At 45.2% G+C, this 19,816-nt stretch overlaps 1 protein-coding gene and 1 long non-coding RNA gene across 9 annotated transcripts in view; both read right to left on the bottom strand.

The window, feature by feature from the left end:
* On the bottom strand, positions 1-17,412 carry LOC127926213 (uncharacterized). Of its 8 annotated transcripts, none has more exons than XR_008123582.1 (4): positions 17,096-17,412; positions 11,276-11,480; positions 7,776-8,503; positions 1-107 (listed from the first exon to the last, which is right to left on the bottom strand). It is a non-coding gene; the product is annotated as an uncharacterized LOC127926213 (long non-coding RNA). The 8 variants fall into 8 exon arrangements; XR_008123588.1 differs by lacking the exon at positions 17,096-17,412 and adding an exon at positions 16,892-16,921; XR_008123580.1 differs by lacking the exon at positions 17,096-17,412 and adding an exon at positions 16,769-16,821.
* Positions 17,413-17,724: 312 nt separating this feature from the next.
* LOC127926210 (bone morphogenetic protein receptor type-2-like) overlaps positions 17,725-19,816 on the bottom strand; it is a gene marked incomplete at its 5' end in the record, with an annotated part of 22,086 nt that continues 19,994 nt past the window's right edge. The window contains one exon of the mRNA XM_052511663.1: positions 17,725-17,912. Within this exon, the coding sequence (XP_052367623.1) occupies positions 17,740-17,912 (173 nt within the window). The remainder of the gene's footprint in view (positions 17,913-19,816) is intronic.

Genomic DNA, 19,816 nt, shown 5'->3' with positions numbered 1-19,816 from the left:
GTTTCAAAGGGTTCTATGGTCTCACCTCACTGATTAAATTGGTTTCAAAGGGTTCTATGGTCTCATCTCACTGATTAAATTGGTTTCAAAGGGTTCTATGGTCTCACCTCACTGATGACATGGGTTTCAAAGGGTTCTATGGTCTCACCTCACTGATTAAATTGGTTTCAAAGGGTTCTATGGTCTCACCTCACTGATTAAATTGGTTTCAAAGGGTTCTATGGTCTCACCTCACTGATGACATGGGTTTCAAAGGGTTCTATGGTCTCACCTCACTGATTAAATTGGTTTCAAAGGGTTCTATGGTCTCACCTCACTGATTAAATTGGTTTCAAAGGGTTCTATGGTCTCACCTCACTGATTAAATTGGTTTCAAAGGGTTCTATGGTCTCACACTGATGACATGGGTTTCAAAGGGTTCTATGGTCTCACCTCACTGATGACATGGGTTTCAAAGGGTTCTATGGTCTCACCTCACTGATGACATGGGTTTCAAAGGGTTCTATGGTCTCCCCTCACTGATGACATGGGTTCCAAAGGGTTCTATGGTCTCACCTCACTGATTACATTGGTTTCAAAGGGTTCTATGGTCTCACCTCACTGATGACATGGGTTTCAAAGGGTTCTATGGTCTCACCTCACTGATTAAATTGGTTCCAAAGGGTTCTATGGTCTCACCTCACTGATGACAAGGGTTCTATGGTCTCCCTCACTGATTAAATTGGTTTCAAAGGGTTCTATGGTCTCACCTCACTGATGACATGGGTTTCAAAGGGTTCTATGGTCTCACCTCACTGATTAAATTGGTTCCAAAGGGTTCTATGGTCTCACCTCACTGATGACATGGGTTTCAAAGGGTTCTATGGTCTCACCTCACTGGTTAAATTGGTTTCAAAGGGTTCTATGGTCTCACCTCACTGATGACATGGGTTTCAAAGGGTTCTATGGTCTCACCTCACTGATGACATGGGTTTCAAAGGGTTCTATGGTCTCACCTCACTGATGACATGGGTTTCAAAGGGTTCTATGGTCTCACCTCACTGATGACATGGGTTCCAAAGGGTTCTATGGTCTCCCCTCACTGATGACATGGGTTTCAAAGGGTTCTATGGTCTCACCTCACTGATGACATGGGTTTCAAAGGGTTCTATGGTCTCACCTCCCTGATGACATGGGTTTCAAAGGGTTCTATGGTCTCACCTCACTGATGACATTGGTTTCAAAGGGTTCTATGGTCTCACCTCACTGATTAAATTGGTTTCAAAGGGTTCTATGGTCTCACCTCACTGATGACATGGGTTTCAAAGGGTTCTATGGTCTCACCTCACTGATGACATGGGTTCCAAAGGGTTCTATGGTCTCACCTCACTGATTAAATTGGTTTCAAAGGGTTCTATGGTCTCCCTCACTGATAAATTGGTTTCAAAGGGTTCTATGGTCTCACCTCACTGATGACATGGGTTTCAAAGGGTTCTATGGTCTCCCCTCACTGATTAAATTGGTTTCAAAGGGTTCTATGGTCTCCCTCACTGATGACATGGGTTCCAAAGGGTTCTATGGTCTCACCTCACTGATGACATGGGTTCCAAAGGGTTCTATGGTCTCACCTCACTGATTACATTGGTTTCAAAGGGTTCTATAGTCTCCCTCACTGAATAAATTGGTTTCAAAGGGTTCTATGGTCTCCCCTCACTGATTAAATTGGTTTCAAAGGGTTCTATGGTCTCCCTCACTGAATAAATTGGTTTCAAAGGGTTCTATGGTCTCCCCACTGATGACATGGGTTTCAAAGGGTTTATGGTCTCACCTCACTGATTACATGGGTTCCAAAGGGTTCTATGGTCTCACCTCACTGATGACATGGGTTTCAAAGGGTTTTATGGTCTCACCTCACTGATGACATGGGTTTCAAAGGGTTCTATGGTCTCTCCTCTCTGATGACATGGGTTTCAAAGGGTTCTATGGTCTCCACTCACTGAATAAATTGGTTTCAAAGGGTTCTATGGTCTCCCCTCACTGAATAAATTGGTTTCAAAGGGTTCTATGGTCTCCCCTCACTGATGACATGGGTTCCAAAGGGTTCTATGGTCTCCCCTCACTGATGACATGGGTTCCAAAGGGTTCTATGGTCTCACCTCACTGATTACATTGGTTCCAAAGGGTTCTATGGTCTCACCTCACTGATGACATGGGTTTCAAAGGATTCTATGGTCTCACCTCACTGATTAAATTGGTTTCAAAGGGTTCTATGGTCTCACCTCACTGATTAAATTGGTTTCAAAGGGTTCTATGGTCTCACCTCACCGATGACATGGATTTCAAAGGGTTCTATGGTCTCCCCTCACTGATGACATGGGTTCCAAAGGGTTCTATGGTCTCACCTCACTGATTACATTGGTTTCAAAGGGTTCTATAGTCTCCCCTCACTGAATAAATTGGTTTCAAAGGGTTCTATGGTCTCCCCTCACTGATTCAATTGGTTTCAAAGGGTTCTATAGTCTCCCCTCACTGAATAAATTGGTTTCAAAGGGTTCTATGGTCTCCCCTCACTGATGACATGGGTTTCAAAGGGTTCTATGGTCTCACCTCACTGATTACATGGGTTCCAAAGGGTTCTATGGCCTCACCTCACTGATTAAATTGGTTTCAAAGGGTTCTATAGTCTCCCCTCACTGAATAAATTGGTTTCAAAGGGTTCTATGGTCTCCCCTCACTGATTCAATTGGTTTCAAAGGGTTCTATGGTCTCACCTCACTGATTAAATTGGTTTCAAAGGGTTCTATGGTCTCATCTCACTGATTAAATTGGTTTCAAAGGGTTCTATGGTCTCACCTCACTGATGACATGGATTTCAAAGGGTTCTATGGTCTCACCTCACTGATTAAATTGGTTTCAAAGGGTTCTATGGTCTCACCTCACTGATTAAATTGGTTTCAAAGGGTTCTATGGTCTCACCTCACTGATGACATGGATTTCAAAGGGTTCTATGGTCTCACCTCACTGATTAAATTGGTTTCAAAGGGTTCTATGGTCTCACCTCACTGATTAAATTGGTTTCAAAGGGTTCTATGGTCTCACCTCACTGATTAAATTGGTTTCAAAGGGTTCTATGGTCTCATCTCCCTGATGACATGGGTTTCAAAGGGTTTTATGGTCTCACCTCCCTGATGACATGGGTTTCAAAGGGTTTTATGGTCTCACCTCACTGATAACATGGGTTTCAAAGGGTTCTATGGTCTCTCCTCACTGATGACATGGGTTTCAAAGGGTTCTATGGTCTCCCCTCACTGATTCAATTGGTTTCAAAGGGTTCTATGGTCTCCCCTCACTGAATAAATTGGTTTCAAAGGGTTCTATGGTCTCCCCTCACTGATGACATGGGTTCAAAAGGGTTCTATAGTCTCCCCTCACTGAATAAATTGGTTTCAAAGGGTTCTATGGTCTCCCCTCACTGATGACATGGGTTTCAAAGGGTTCTATGGTCTCACCTCACTGATTACATGGGTTCCAAAGGGTTCTATGGCCTCACCTCACTGATTAAATTGGTTTCAAAGGGTTCTATGGTCTCCCCTCACTGATGACATGGGTTTCAAAGGGTTCTATGGTCTCACCTCACTGATGACATGGGTTTCAAAGGGTTCTATGGTATCACCTCACTGATGACATGGGTTTCAAAGGGTTCTATAGCCTCACCTCCCTGATGACATGGGTTCCAAAGGGTTCTATGGTCTCACCTCACTGATGACATGGGTTTCAAAGGGTTCTATGGTCTCTCCTCACTGATGTCATGGGTTTCAAAGGGTTCTATGGTCTCACCTCACTGATGACATGGGTTTCAAAGGGTTCTATGGTCTCCCTCACTGCTTAAATTGGTTTCAAAGGGTTCTATGGTCTCCCTCACTGCTTAAATTGGTTTCAAAGGGTTCTATGGTCTCACCTCACTGATGACTTGGGTTTCAAAGGGTTCTATGGTCTCTCCTCACTGATGACATGGGTTTCAACGGGTTCTATGGTCTCCCTCACTGATTCAATTGGTTTCAAAGGGTTCTATGGTCTCCCCTCACTGAATACATTGGTTTCAAAGGGTTCTATGGTCTCCCCTCACTGATGACATGGGTTCCAAAGGGTTCTATAGTCTCCCCTCACTGAATAAATTGGTTTCAAAGGGTTCTATGGTCTCCCCTCACTGATGACATGGGTTTCAAAGGGTTCTATGGTCTCACCTCACTGATGACATGGGTTTCAAAGGGTTCTATGGTCTCACCTCACTGATGACATGGGTTTCAAAGGGTTCTATGGTCTCACCTCACTGATTAAATTGGTTTTAAAGGGTTATATGGTCTCACCTCACTGATTAAATTGGTTTCAAAGGGTTCTATGGTCTCACCTCACTGATGACATGGGTTTCAAAGGGTTCTATGGTCTCATTTGATTTGATTTGATTTGATTTGATTCTATGGTCTCACCTCACTGATTACATGGGTTCCAAAGGGTTCTATGGCCTCACCTCACTGATTAAATTGGTTTCAAAGGGTTCTATGGTCTCCCCTCACTGATGACATGGGTTTCAAAGGGTTCTATGGTCTCACCTCACTGATGACATGGGTTTCAAAGGGTTCTATGGTCTCACCTCACTGATGACATGGGTTTCAAAGGGTTCTATGGTATCACCTCACTGATGACATGGGTTTCAAAGGGTTCTATGGTCTCACCTCACTGATTAAATTGGTTTCAAAGGGTTCTATGGTCTCACCTCACCGATGACATGGATTTCAAAGGGTTCTATGGTCTCACCTCACTGATTAAATTGGTTTTAAAGGGTTATATGGTCTCACCTCACTGATTAAATTGGTTTCAAAGGGTTCTATGGTCTCACCTCACTGATGACATGGGTTTCAAAGGGTTCTATGGTCTCACCTCACTGATGACATGGGTTTCAAAGGGTTCTATGGTATCACCTCACTGATGACATGGGTTTCAAAGGGTTCTATAGCCTCACCTCCCTGATGACATGGGTTCCAAAGGGTTCTATGGTCTCACCTCACTGATGACATGGGTTTCAAAGGGTTCTATGGTCTCTCCTCACTGATGTCATGGGTTTCAAAGGGTTCTATGGTCTCACCTCACTGATGACATGGGTTTCAAAGGGTTCTATGGTCTCCCCTCACTGCTTAAATTGGTTTCAAAGGGTTCTATGGTCTCCCTCACTGCTTAAATTGGTTTCAAAGGGTTCTATGGTCTCACCTCACTGATGACATGGGTTTCAAAGGGTTCTATGGTCTCCCCTCACTGCTTAAATTGGTTTCAAAGGGTTCTATGGTCTCCCCTCACTGATTAAATTGGTTTCAAAGGGTTCTATGGTCTCCCCTCACTGATGACATGGGTTCCAAAGGGTTCTATGGTCTCACCTCACTGATGACATGGGTTCCAAAGGGTTCTATGGTCTCACCTCACTGATTACATTGGTTTCAAAGGGTTCTATAGTCTCCCCTCACTGAATAAATTGGTTTCAAAGGGTTCTATGGTCTCCCCTCACTGATTCAATTGGTTTCAAAGGGTTCTATGGTCTCACCTCACTGATTAAATTGGTTTCAAAGGGTTCTATGGTCTCCCCTCACTGATGACATGGGTTTCAAAGGGTTTTATGGTCTCACCTCACTGATTACATGGGTTCCAAAGGGTTCTATGGTCTCACCTCACTGATGACATGGGTTTCAAAGGGTTCTATGGTCTCACCTCACTGATTAAATTGGTTTCAAAGGGTTCTATGGTCTCATCTCACTGATTAAATTGGTTTCAAAGGGTTCTATGGTCTCACCTCACTGATGACATGGATTTCAAAGGGTTCTATGGTCTCACCTCACTGATTAAATTGGTTTCAAAGGGTTCTATGGTCTCACCTCACTGATTAAATTGGTTTCAAAGGGTTCTATGGTCTCACCTCACTGATGACATGGATTTCAAAGGGTTCTATGGTCTCACCTCACTGATTAAATTGGTTTCAAAGGGTTCTATGGTCTCCCCTCACTGATGACATGGGTTTCAAAGGGTTCTATGGTCTCACCTCACTGATGACATGGGTTTCAAAGGGTTCTATGGTCTCACCTCACTGATGACATGGGTTTCAAAGGGTTCTATGGTCTCACCTCACTGATTAAATTGGTTTTAAAGGGTTATATGGTCTCACCTCACTGATTAAATTGGTTTCAAAGGGTTCTATGGTCTCACCTCACTGATGACATGGGTTTCAAAGGGTTCTATGGTCTCATTTGATTTGATTTGATTTGATTCTATGGTCTCACCTCACTGATTACATGGGTTCCAAAGGGTTCTATGGCCTCACCTCACTGATTAAATTGGTTTCAAAGGGTTCTATGGTCTCCCCTCACTGATGACATGGGTTTCAAAGGGTTCTATGGTCTCACCTCACTGATGACATGGGTTTCAAAGGGTTCTATGGTCTCACCTCACTGATGACATGGGTTTCAAAGGGTTCTATGGTATCACCTCACTGATGACATGGGTTTCAAAGGGTTCTATGGTCTCACCTCACTGATTAAATTGGTTTCAAAGGGTTCTATGGTCTCACCTCACCGATGACATGGATTTCAAAGGGTTCTATGGTCTCACCTCACTGATTAAATTGGTTTTAAAGGGTTATATGGTCTCACCTCACTGATTAAATTGGTTTCAAAGGGTTCTATGGTCTCACCTCACTGATGACATGGGTTTCAAAGGGTTCTATGGTCTCACCTCACTGATGACATGGGTTTCAAAGGGTTCTATGGTATCACCTCACTGATGACATGGGTTTCAAAGGGTTCTATAGCCTCACCTCCCTGATGACATGGGTTCCAAAGGGTTCTATGGTCTCACCTCACTGATGACATGGGTTTCAAAGGGTTCTATGGTCTCTCCTCACTGATGTCATGGGTTTCAAAGGGTTCTATGGTCTCACCTCACTGATGACATGGGTTTCAAAGGGTTCTATGGTCTCCCTCACTGCTTAAATTGGTTTCAAAGGGTTCTATGGTCTCCCCTCACTGCTTAAATTGGTTTCAAAGGGTTCTATGGTCTCACCTCACTGATGACATGGGTTTCAAAGGGTTCTATGGTCTCCCCTCACTGTTTAAATTGGTTTCAAAGGGTTCTATGGTCTCCCTCACTGATTAAATTGGTTTCAAAGGGTTCTATGGTCTCCCCTCACTGATGACATGGGTTCCAAAGGGTTCTATGGTCTCACCTCACTGATGACATGGGTTCCAAAGGGTTCTATGGTCTCACCTCACTGATTACATTGGTTTCAAAGGGTTCTATAGTCTCCCCTCACTGAATAAATTGGTTTCAAAGGGTTCTATGGTCTCCCTCACTGATTCAATTGGTTTCAAAGGGTTCTATGGTCTCACCTCACTGATTAAATTGGTTTCAAAGGGTTCTATGGTCTCCCCTCACTGATGACATGGGTTTCAAAGGGTTTTATGGTCTCACCTCACTGATTACATGGGTTCCAAAGGGTTCTATGGTCTCACCTCACTGATGACATGGGTTTCAAAGGGTTCTATGGTCTCACCTCACTGATTAAATTGGTTTCAAAGGGTTCTATGGTCTCATCTCACTGATTAAATTGGTTTCAAAGGGTTCTATGGTCTCACCTCACTGATGACATGGATTTCAAAGGGTTCTATGGTCTCACCTCACTGATTAAATTGGTTTCAAAGGGTTCTATGGTCTCACCTCACTGATTAAATTGGTTTCAAAGGGTTCTATGGTCTCACCTCACTGATGACATGGATTTCAAAGGGTTCTATGGTCTCACCTCACTGATTAAATTGGTTTCAAAGGGTTCTATGGTCTCACCTCACTGATTAAATTGGTTTCAAAGGGTTCTATGGTCTCACCTCCCTGATGACATGGGTTTCAAAGGGTTTTATGGTCTCACCTCACTGATGACATGGGTTTCAAAGGGTTCTATGGTCTCCACTCACTGAATAAATTGGTTTCAAAGGGTTCTATGGTCTCCCCTCACTGAATAAATTGGTTTCAAAGGGTTCTATGGTCTCCCCTCACTGATGACATGGGTTCCAAAGGGTTCTATGGTCTCCCCTCACTGATGACATGGGTTCCAAAGGGTTCTATGGTCTCACCTCACTGATTACATTGGTTCCAAAGGGTTCTATGGTCTCACCTCACTGATGACATGGGTTTCAAAGGGTTCTATGGTCTCACCTCACTGATTAAATTGGTTCCAAAGGGTTCTATGGTCTCACCTCACTGATGACAAGGGTTCTATGGTCTCACCTCACTGGTTAAATTGGTTTCAAAGGGTTCTATGGTCTCACCTCACTGATGACACGGGTTTCAAAGGGTTCTATGGTCTCACCTCACTGATTAAATTGGTTCCAAAGGGTTCTATGGTCTCACCTCACTGATGACATGGGTTTCAAAGGGTTCTATGGTCTCACCTCACTGGTTAAATTGGTTTCAAAGGGTTCTATGGTCTCACCTCACTGATGACATGGGTTTCAAAGGGTTCTATGGTCTCACCTCCCTGATGACATGGGTTTCAAAGGGTTCTATGGTCTCACCTCACTGATGACATGGGTTTCAAAGGGTTCTATGGTCTCTCCTCACTGATGACATGGGTTCCAAAGGGTTCTATGGTCTCCCCTCACTGATGACATGGGTTTCAAAGGGTTCTATGGTCTCACCCCCCTGATGACATGGGTTTCAAAGGGTTCTATGGTCTCACCTCCCTGATGACATGGGTTTCAAAGGGTTCTATGGTCTCACCTCACTGATGACATTGGTTTCAAAGGGTTCTATGGTCTCACCTCACTGATTAAATTGGTTTCAAAGGGTTCTATGGTCTCACCTCCCTGATGACATGGGTTTCAAAGGGTTCTATGGTCTCACCTCCCTGATGACATGGGTTCCAAAGGGTTCTATGGTCTCACCTCACTGATGACATGGGTTCCAAAGGGTTCTATGGTCTCCCCTCACTGATGACATGGGTTTCAAAGGGTTCTATGGTCTCACGTCCCTGATGACATGGGTTTCAAAGGGTTCTATGGTCTCACCTCCCTGATGACATGGGTTTCAAAGGGTTCTATGGTCTCACCTCCCTGACGACATGGGTTCCAAAGGGTTCTATGGTCTCACCTCACTGATGACATGGGTTCCAAAGGGTTCTATGGTCTCCCCTCACTGATGACATGGGTTTCAAAGGGTTCTATGGTCTCACCTCCCTGATGACATGGGTTTCAAAGGCTTCTATGGTCTCACCTCCCTGATGACATGGGTTCCAAAGGGTTCTATGGTCTCCCCTCACTGATGACATGGGTTTCAAAGGGTTCTATGGTCTCACCTCACTGATGACATGGGTTTCAAAGGGTTCTATGGTCTCCCTCACTGATGACATGGGTTTCAAAGGGTTCTATGGTCTCACCTCACTGATTAAATTGGTTTCAAAGGGTTCTATGGTCTCACCTCCCTGATGACATGGGTTTCAAAGGGTTCTATGGTCTCACCTCCTGATGACATGGGTTCCAAAGGGTTCTATGGTCTCACCTCACTGATGACATGGGTTCCAAAGGGTTCTATGGTCTCCCCTCACTGATGACATGGGTTTCAAAGGGTTCTATGGTCTCACGTCCCTGATGACATGGGTTTCAAAGGGTTCTATGGTCTCACCTCACTGATGACATGGGTTTCAAAGGGTTCTATGGTATCACCTCACTGATGACATGGGTTTCAAAGGGTTCTATAGCCTCACCTCCCTGATGACATGGGTTCCAAAGGGTTCTATGGTCTCACCTCACTGATGACATGGGTTTCAAAGGGTTCTATGGTCTCTCCTCACTGATGTCATGGGTTTCAAAGGGTTCTATGGTCTCACCTCACTGATGACATGGGTTTCAAAGGGTTCTATGGTCTCCCCTCACTGCTTAAATTGGTTTCAAAGGGTTCTATGGTCTCCCCTCACTGCTTAAATTGGTTTCAAAGGGTTCTATGGTCTCACCTCACTGATGACATGGGTTTCAAAGGGTTCTATGGTCTCCCCTCACTGCTTAAATTGGTTTCAAAGGGTTCTATGGTCTCCCCTCACTGATTAAATTGGTTTCAAAGGGTTCTATGGTCTCCCCTCACTGATGACATGGGTTCCAAAGGGTTCTATGGTCTCACCTCACTGATGACATGGGTTCCAAAGGGTTCTATGGTCTCACCTCACTGATTACATTGGTTTCAAAGGGTTCTATGGTCTCCCCTCACTGATGACATGGGTTTCAAAGGGTTTTATGGTCTCACCTCACTGATTACATGGGTTCCAAAGGGTTCTATGGTCTCCCCTCACTGATTCAATTGGTTTCAAAGGGTTCTATGGTCTCACCTCACTGATTAAATTGGTTTCAAAGGGTTCTATGGTCTCCCTCACTGATGACATGGGTTTCAAAGGGTTTTATGGTCTCACCTCACTGATTACATGGGTTCCAAAGGGTTCTATGGTCTCACCTCACTGATGACATGGGTTTCAAAGGGTTCTATGGTCTCACCTCACTGATTAAATTGGTTTCAAAGGGTTCTATGGTCTCATCTCACTGATTAAATTGGTTTCAAAGGGTTCTATGGTCTCACCTCACTGATGACATGGATTTCAAAGGGTTCTATGGTCTCACCTCACTGATTAAATTGGTTTCAAAGGGTTCTATGGTCTCACCTCACTGATTAAATTGGTTTCAAAGGGTTCTATGGTCTCACCTCACTGATGACATGGATTTCAAAGGGTTCTATGGTCTCACCTCACTGATTAAATTGGTTTCAAAGGGTTCTATGGTCTCACCTCACTGATTAAATTGGTTTCAAAGGGTTCTATGGTCTCACCTCCCTGATGACATGGGTTTCAAAGGGTTTTATGGTCTCACCTCACTGATGACATGGGTTTCAAAGGGTTCTATGGTCTCCACTCACTGAATAAATTGGTTTCAAAGGGTTCTATGGTCTCCCTCACTGAATAAATTGGTTTCAAAGGGTTCTATGGTCTCCCTCACTGATGACATGGGTTCCAAAGGGTTCTATGGTCTCCCTCACTGATGACATGGGTTCCAAAGGGTTCTATGGTCTCACCTCACTGATGACATGGGTTTCAAAGGGTTCTATGGTCTCACCTCACTGATTAAATTGGTTCCAAAGGGTTCTATGGTCTCACCTCACTGATGACAAGGGTTCTATGGTCTCACCTCACTGGTTAAATTGTTTTCAAAGGGTTCTATGGTCTCACCTCACTGATGACACGGGTTTCAAAGGGTTCTATGGTCTCACCTCACTGATTAAATTGGTTCCAAAGGGTTCTATGGTCTCACCTCACTGATGACATGGGTTTCAAAGGGTTCTATGGTCTCACCTCACTGGTTAAATTGGTTTCAAAGGGTTCTATGGTCTCACCTCACTGATGACATGGGTTTCAAAGGGTTCTATGGTCTCACCTCCTGATGACATGGGTTTCAAAGGGTTCTATGGTCTCACCTCACTGATTAAATTGGTTTCAAAGGGTTCTATGGTCTCACCTCACTGATGACATGGGTTTCAAAGGGTTCTATGGTCTCTCCTCACTGATGACATGGGTTCCAAAGGGTTCTATGGTCTCCCTCACTGATGACATGGGTTTCAAAGGGTTCTATGGTCTCACCTCACTGATGACATGGGTTTCAAAGGGTTCTATGGTCTCACCTCACTGATGACATGGGTTTCAAAGGGTTCTATGGTCTCACCTCACTGATGACATTGGTTTCAAAGGGTTCTATGGTCTCACCTCACTGATTAAATTGGTTTCAAAGGGTTCTATGGTCTCACCTCCCTGATGACATGGGTTTCAAAGGGTTCTATGGTCTCACCTCCCTGATGACATGGGTTCCAAAGGGTTCTATGGTCTCACCTCACTGATGACATGGGTTCCAAAGGGTTCTATGGTCTCCCCTCACTGATGACATGGGTTTCAAAGGGTTCTATGGTCTCACGTCCCTGATGACATGGGTTTCAAAGGGTTCTATGGTCTCACCTCACTGATGACATGGGTTTCAAAGGGTTCTATGGTTTCAAAGGGTTCTATGGTCTCACCTCACTGATGACATGGGTTCCAAAGGGTTCTATGGTCTCCCTCACTGATGACATGGGTTCCAAAGGGTTCTATGGTCTCCCCTCACTGATGACATGGGTTTCAAAGGGTTCTATGGTCTCACCTCACTGATGACATGGGTTTCAAAGGGTTCTATGGTCTCACCTCACTGATTACATTGGTTTCAAAGGGTTCTATGGTCTCCCTCACTGATGACATCACTGATTACATGGGTTCCAAAGGGTTCTATGGTCTCCCTCACTGATTCAATTGGTTTCAAAGTTCTATGGTCTCACCTCACTGATTAAATTGGTTTCAAAGGGTTCTATGGTCTCCCTGATGACATGGGTTTCAAAGGGTTTTATGGTCTCACCTCACTGATTACATGGGTTCCAAAGGGTTCTATGGTCTCACCTCACTGATGACATGGGTTTCAAAGGGTTCTATGGTCTCACCTCACTGATTAAATTGGTTTCAAAGGGTTCTATGGTCTCATCTCACTGATTAAATTGGTTTCAAAGGGTTCTATGGTCTCACCTCACTGATGACATGGATTTCAAAGGGTTCTATGGTCTCACCTCACTGATTAAATTGGTTTCAAAGGGTTCTATGGTCTCACCTCACTGATTAAATTGGTTTCAAAGGGTTCTATGGTCTCACCTCACTGATGACATGGATTTCAAAGGGTTCTATGGTCTCACCTCACTGATTAAATTGGTTTCAAAGGGTTCTATGGTCTCACCTCACTGATTAAATTGGTTTCAAAGGGTTCTATGGTCTCACCTCCCTGATGACATGGGTTTCAAAGGGTTTTATGGTCTCACCTCACTGATGACATGGGTTTCAAAGGGTTCTATGGTCTCCACTCACTGAATAAATTGGTTTCAAAGGGTTCTATGGTCTCCCCTCACTGAATAAATTGGTTTCAAAGGGTTCTATGGTCTCCCCTCACTGATGACATGGGTTCCAAAGGGTTCTATGGTCTCCCCTCACTGATGACATGGGTTCCAAAGGGTTCTATGGTCTCACCTCACTGATGACATGGGTTTCAAAGGGTTCTATGGTCTCACCTCACTGATTAAATTGGTTCCAAAGGGTTCTATGGTCTCACCTCACTGATGACAAGGGTTCTATGGTCTCACCTCACTGGTTAAATTGTTTTCAAAGGGTTCTATGGTCTCACCTCACTGATGACACGGGTTTCAAAGGGTTCTATGGTCTCACCTCACTGATTAAATTGGTTCCAAAGGGTTCTATGGTCTCACCTCACTGATGACATGGGTTTCAAAGGGTTCTATGGTCTCACCTCACTGGTTAAATTGGTTTCAAAGGGTTCTATGGTCTCACCTCACTGATGACATGGGTTTCAAAGGGTTCTATGGTCTCACCTCCCTGATGACATGGGTTTCAAAGGGTTCTATGGTCTCACCTCACTGATTAAATTGGTTTCAAAGGGTTCTATGGTCTCACCTCACTGATGACATGGGTTTCAAAGGGTTCTATGGTCTCTCCTCACTGATGACATGGGTTCCAAAGGGTTCTATGGTCTCCCCTCACTGATGACATGGGTTTCAAAGGGTTCTATGGTCTCACCCCCCTGATGACATGGGTTTCAAAGGGTTCTATGGTCTCACCTCCCTGATGACATGGGTTTCAAAGGGTTCTATGGTCTCACCTCACTGATGACATTGGTTTCAAAGGGTTCTATGGTCTCACCTCACTGATTAAATTGGTTTCAAAGGGTTCTATGGTCTCACCTCCCTGATGACATGGGTTTCAAAGGGTTCTATGGTCTCACCTCCCTGATGACATGGGTTCCAAAGGGTTCTATGGTCTCACCTCACTGATGACATGGGTTCCAAAGGGTTCTATGGTCTCCCCTCACTGATGACATGGGTTTCAAAGGGTTCTATGGTCTCACGTCCCTGATGACATGGGTTTCAAAGGGTTCTATGGTCTCACCTCCCTGATGACATGGGTTTCAAAGGGTTCTATGGTCTCACCTCCCTGATGACATGGGTTCCAAAGGGTTCTATGGTCTCACCTCACTGATGACATGGGTTCCAAAGGGTTCTATGGTCTCCCCTCACTGATGACATGGGTTTCAAAGGGTTCTATGGTCTCACCTCCCTGATGACATGGGTTTCAAAGGCTTCTATGGTCTCACCTCCCTGATGACATGGGTTCCAAAGGGTTCTATGGTCTCCCCTCACTGATGACATGGGTTTCAAAGGGTTCTATGGTCTCACCTCACTGATGACATGGGTTTCAAAGGGTTCTATGGTCTCCCCTCACTGATGACATGGGTTTCAAAGGGTTCTATGGTCTCACCTCACTGATTAAATTGGTTTCAAAGGGTTCTATGGTCTCACCTCCCTGATGACATGGGTTTCAAAGGGTTCTATGGTCTCACCTCCCTGATGACATGGGTTCCAAAGGGTTCTATGGTCTCACCTCACTGATGACATGGGTTCCAAAGGGTTCTATGGTCTCCCCTCACTGATGACATGGGTTTCAAAGGGTTCTATGGTCTCACGTCCCTGATGACATGGGTTTCAAAGGGTTCTATGGTCTCACCTCACTGATGACATGGGTTTCAAAGGGTTCTATGGTATCACCTCACTGATGACATGGGTTTCAAAGGGTTCTATAGCCTCACCTCCCTGATGACATGGGTTCCAAAGGGTTCTATGGTCTCACCTCACTGATGACATGGGTTTCAAAGGGTTCTATGGTCTCTCCTCACTGATGTCATGGGTTTCAAAGGGTTCTATGGTCTCACCTCACTGATGACATGGGTTTCAAAGGGTTCTATGGTCTCCCCTCACTGCTTAAATTGGTTTCAAAGGGTTCTATGGTCTCCCCTCACTGCTTAAATTGGTTTCAAAGGGTTCTATGGTCTCACCTCACTGATGACATGGGTTTCAAAGGGTTCTATGGCTCCCTCACTGCTTAAATTGGTTTCAAAGGGTTCTATGGTCTCCCCTCACTGATTAAATTGGTTTCAAAGGGTTCTATGGTCTCCCCTCACTGATGACATGGGTTCCAAAGGGTTCTATGGTCTCACCTCACTGATGACATGGGTTCCAAAGGGTTCTATGGTCTCACCTCACTGATTACATTGGTTTCAAAGGGTTCTATGGTCTCCCCTCACTGATGACATGGGTTTCAAAGGGTTTTATGGTCTCACCTCACTGATTACATGGGTTCCAAAGGGTTCTATGGTCTCCCCTCACTGATTCAATTGGTTTCAAAGGGTTCTATGGTCTCACCTCACTGATTAAATTGGTTTCAAAGGGTTCTATGGTCTCCCCTCACTGATGACATGGGTTTCAAAGGGTTTTATGGTCTCACCTCACTGATTACATGGGTTCCAAAGGGTTCTATGGTCTCACCTCACTGATGACATGGGTTTCAAAGGGTTCTATGGTCTCACCTCACTGATTAAATTGGTTTCAAAGGGTTCTATGGTCTCATCTCACTGATTAAATTGGTTTCAAAGGGTTCTATGGTCTCACCTCACTGATGACATGGATTTCAAAGGGTTCTATGGTCTCACCTCACTGATTAAATTGGTTTCAAAGGGTTCTATGGTCTCACCTCACTGATTAAATTGGTTTCAAAGGGTTCTATGGTCTCACCTCACTGATGACATGGATTTCAAAGGGTTCTATGGTCTCACCTCACTGATTAAATTGGTTTCAAAGGGTTCTATGGTCTCACCTCACTGATTAAATTGGTTTCAAAGGGTTCTATGGTCTCACCTCACTGATGACATGGGTTTCAAAGGGTTTTATGGTCTCCCTCACTGATGACATGGGTTTCAAAGGGTTCTATGGTCTCCCCACTCACTGAATAAATTGGTTTCAAACAAGGGTTCTATGGTCTCCCTCACTGATTACATTGGTTTCAAAGGGTTCTATGGTCTCACCTCACTGATGACATGGGTTCCAAAGGGTTCTATGGTCTCACCTCACTGATTAAATTGGGTTCCAAAGGGTTCTATGGTCTCACCTCACTGATTACATTGGTTCCAAAGGGTTCTATGGTCTCACCTCACTGATGACATGGGTTTCAAAGGGTTCTATGGTCTCACCTCACTGATTAAATTGGTTCCAAAGGGTTCTATGGTCTCACCTCACTGATGACAAGGGTTCTATGGTCTCACCTCACTGGTTAAATTGGTTTCAAAGGGTTCTATGGTCTCACCTCACTGATGACACAGGTTTCAAAGGGTTCTATGGTCTCACCTCACTGATTAAATTGGTTCCAAAGGGTTCTATGGTCTCACCTCACTGATGACATGGGTTTCAAAGGGTTCTATGGTCTCACCTCACTGGTTAAATTGGTTTCAAAGGGTTCTATGGTCTCACCTCACTGATGACATGGGTTTCAAAGGGTTCTATGGTCTCACCTCCCTGATGACATGGGTTTCAAAGGGTTCTATGGTCTCACCTCACTGATTAAATTGGTTTCAAAGGCTTCTATGGTCTCACCTCACTGATGACATGGGTTTCAAAGGGTTCTATGGTCTCTCCTCACTGATGACATGGGTTCCAAAGGGTTCTATGGTCTCCCTCACTGATGACATGGGTTTCAAAGGGTTCTATGGTCTCACCCCCCTGATGACATGGGTTTCAAAGGGTTCTATGGTCTCACCTCCCTGATGACATGGGTTTCAAAGGGTTCTATGGTCTCACCTCACTGATGACATTGGTTTCAAAGGGTTCTATGGTCTCACCTCACTGATTAAATTGGTTTCAAAGGGTTCTATGGTCTCACCTCCCTGATGACATGGGTTTCAAAGGGTTCTATGGTCTCACCTCCCTGATGACATGGGTTCCAAAGGGTTCTATGGTCTCACCTCACTGATGACATGGGTTCCAAAGGGTTCTATGGTCTCCCTCACTGATGACATGGGTTTCAAAGGGTTCTATGGTCTCACGTCCCTGATGACATGGGTTTCAAAGGGTTCTATGGTCTCACCTCCCTGATGACATGGGTTTCAAAGGGTTCTATGGTCTCACCTCCCTGATGACATGGGTTCCAAAGGGTTCTATGGTCTCACCTCACTGATGACATGGGTTCCAAAGGGTTCTATGGTCTCCCCTCACTGATGACATGGGTTTCAAAGGGTTCTATGGTCTCACCTCCCTGATGACATGGGTTTCAAAGGCTTCTATGGTCTCACCTCCCTGATGACATGGGTTCCAAAGGGTTCTATGGTCTCCCCTCACTGATGACATGGGTTTCAAAGGGTTCTATGGTCTCACCTCACTGATTAAATTGGTTTCAAAGGGTTCTATGGTCTCACCTCCCTGATGACATGGGTTTCAAAGGGTTCTATGGTCTCACCTCCCTGATGACATGGGTTCCAAAGGGTTCTATGGTCTCACCTCACTGATGACATGGGTTCCAAAGGGTTCTATGGTCTCCCCTCACTGATGACATGGGTTTCAAAGGGTTCTATGGTCTCACGTCCCTGATGACATGGGTTTCAAAGGGTTCTATGGTCTCCCCTCACTGATGACATGGGTTTCAAAGGGTTCTATGGTCTCCCCTCACTGATGACATGGGTTTCAAAGGGTTCTATGGTCTCACCTCACTGATTAAATTGGTTTCAAAGGGTTCTATGGTCTCACCTCACTGATGGCAGCGTTCTCCTCCTCTCCCTGTCGTACCGACCGGTTCCCCGTCAACTTCATGGAGAGGCCAAAGTCGATGATGACACACGTTCCGTCATTCTTCACCAGAATGTTCCGACTGTTCAGATCTCTGTGAGACACAGCTGGCTTGTAGAAGTCTGGAGGAGGACGAGGTGGAAGAGGAGGGGGGAGAAGAGGAGGTATGGAGAAAGAAGGAGGGGGAAAGAGGAGAAAGAGGGTAGAAGAGAGGATGATGAGGAATAGAGGGGGGAGGAAGAGAGGAGGGAGAAGAGAGGAGGGGGAAGGAGAAGAGAGGAGGGGGAGGGAGAGAGAAGGAGAGGAGGGGGAGGCAGAGAGGAGGGGGAGGAAGAGAGGAGGGGGAGGAAGAGAGGAGGGGGAGGGAGAAGAGAGGAGGATGAGGGAGAAGAGAGGAGGATGAGGGAGAAGAGAGGAGGATGAGGGAGAAGAGAGGAGGAGGAGGGAGAAGAGAGGAGGAGGAGGGAGAAGAGAGGAGGAAGATGAGGGAGAAGAGAGGAGGATGAGGGAGAAGAGGGGAGGATGAGGGAGAAGAGAGGAGGACTTAGTGCAGTATCACAGTATCCACTAGAGGGCAGTGAGAGCCCTGTAGAACAGAGCAGTACTCTGGTGATAGTATTGTAGAATAGACCAGCAGTCTGGTGATTGAACCACAGACAGAGGATGGCTACATTACTACTCCACATTGAACCACAGAGGATGGCTACATAACTACTCCACATTGAACCACAGAGGATGGCTACATTACTACTCCACATTGAACCACAGAGGATGGCTACATTACTACTCCACATTGAAACCCAGCCAGAGGATGGCTACATTACTACTCCACATTGAACCACAGCTATAGGATGGCTACATTACTACTCCACATTGAACCACAGCTATAGGATGGCTACATAACTACTCCACATTGAACCACAGAGGATGGCTACATTACTACTCCACATTGAACCACAGAGGATGGCTACATTACTACTACACATTGAAACCCAGCCAGAGGATGGCTACATTACTACTCCACATTGAACCACAGAGGATGGCTACATTACTACTCCACATTGAACCACAGAGGATGGCTACATTACTACTCCACATTGAACCACAGAGGATGGCTACATTACTACTCCACATTGAACCACAGAGGATGGCTACATTACTACTACACATTGAAACCCAGCCAGAGGATGGCTACATTACTACTCCACATTGAACCACAGAGGATGGCTACATTACTACTCCACATTGAACCACAGAGGATGGCTACATTACTACTCCACATTGAACCACAGAGGATGGGTACATCACTACTCTACATTGAACCACAGAGGATGGCTACATTACTACATTACTACATTGAACCACATCCGCTACAAGACCATGGTGCTTGCCTACGGAGCTGTGAGGGGAACGGCACCTCAGTACCTCCAGGCTCTGATCAGGCCCTACACCCAAACAAGGGCACTGCGTTCATCCACCTCTGGCCTGCTCGCCTCCCTACCACTGAGGAAGTACAGTTCCCGCTCAGCCCAGTCAAAACTGTTCGCTGCTCTGGCCCCCCAATGGTGGAACAAACTCCCCCACGACGCCAGGACAGCGGAGTCAATCACCACCTTCCGGAGACACCTGAAACCCCACCTCTTTAAGGAATACCTAGGATAGGATAAGTAATCCTTCTCACCCCCCTAAAAAGATTTAGATGCACTATTGTAAAGTGGCTGTTCCATTGGATGTCATAAGGTGTATGCACCAATTTGTAAGTCGCTCTGGATAAGAGCGTCTGCTAAATGACTTAAATGTAAATGTAAATGTACTACTCCACATTGAACCACAGAGGATGGCTACATTACTAGTCCACATTGAACCACAGCTATAGGATGGCTACATTACTACTCTACATTGAACCACAGAGGATGGCTACATTACTACTCTACATTGAACCACAGAGGATGGCTACATTACTACTCCACATTGAACCACAGAGGATGGCTACATTACTACTCCACATTGAAACCCAGCCAAAGGA

The sequence above is a fragment of the Oncorhynchus keta genome, unplaced genomic scaffold (genome assembly GCF_023373465.1).
Source record: "Oncorhynchus keta strain PuntledgeMale-10-30-2019 unplaced genomic scaffold, Oket_V2 Un_contig_7176_pilon_pilon, whole genome shotgun sequence".
Lineage (NCBI taxonomy): Eukaryota > Metazoa > Chordata > Actinopteri > Salmoniformes > Salmonidae > Oncorhynchus > Oncorhynchus keta.
Note: the sequence above shows the minus strand (reverse complement) of the source record. Positions and strands in the feature narration are given on the sequence as shown.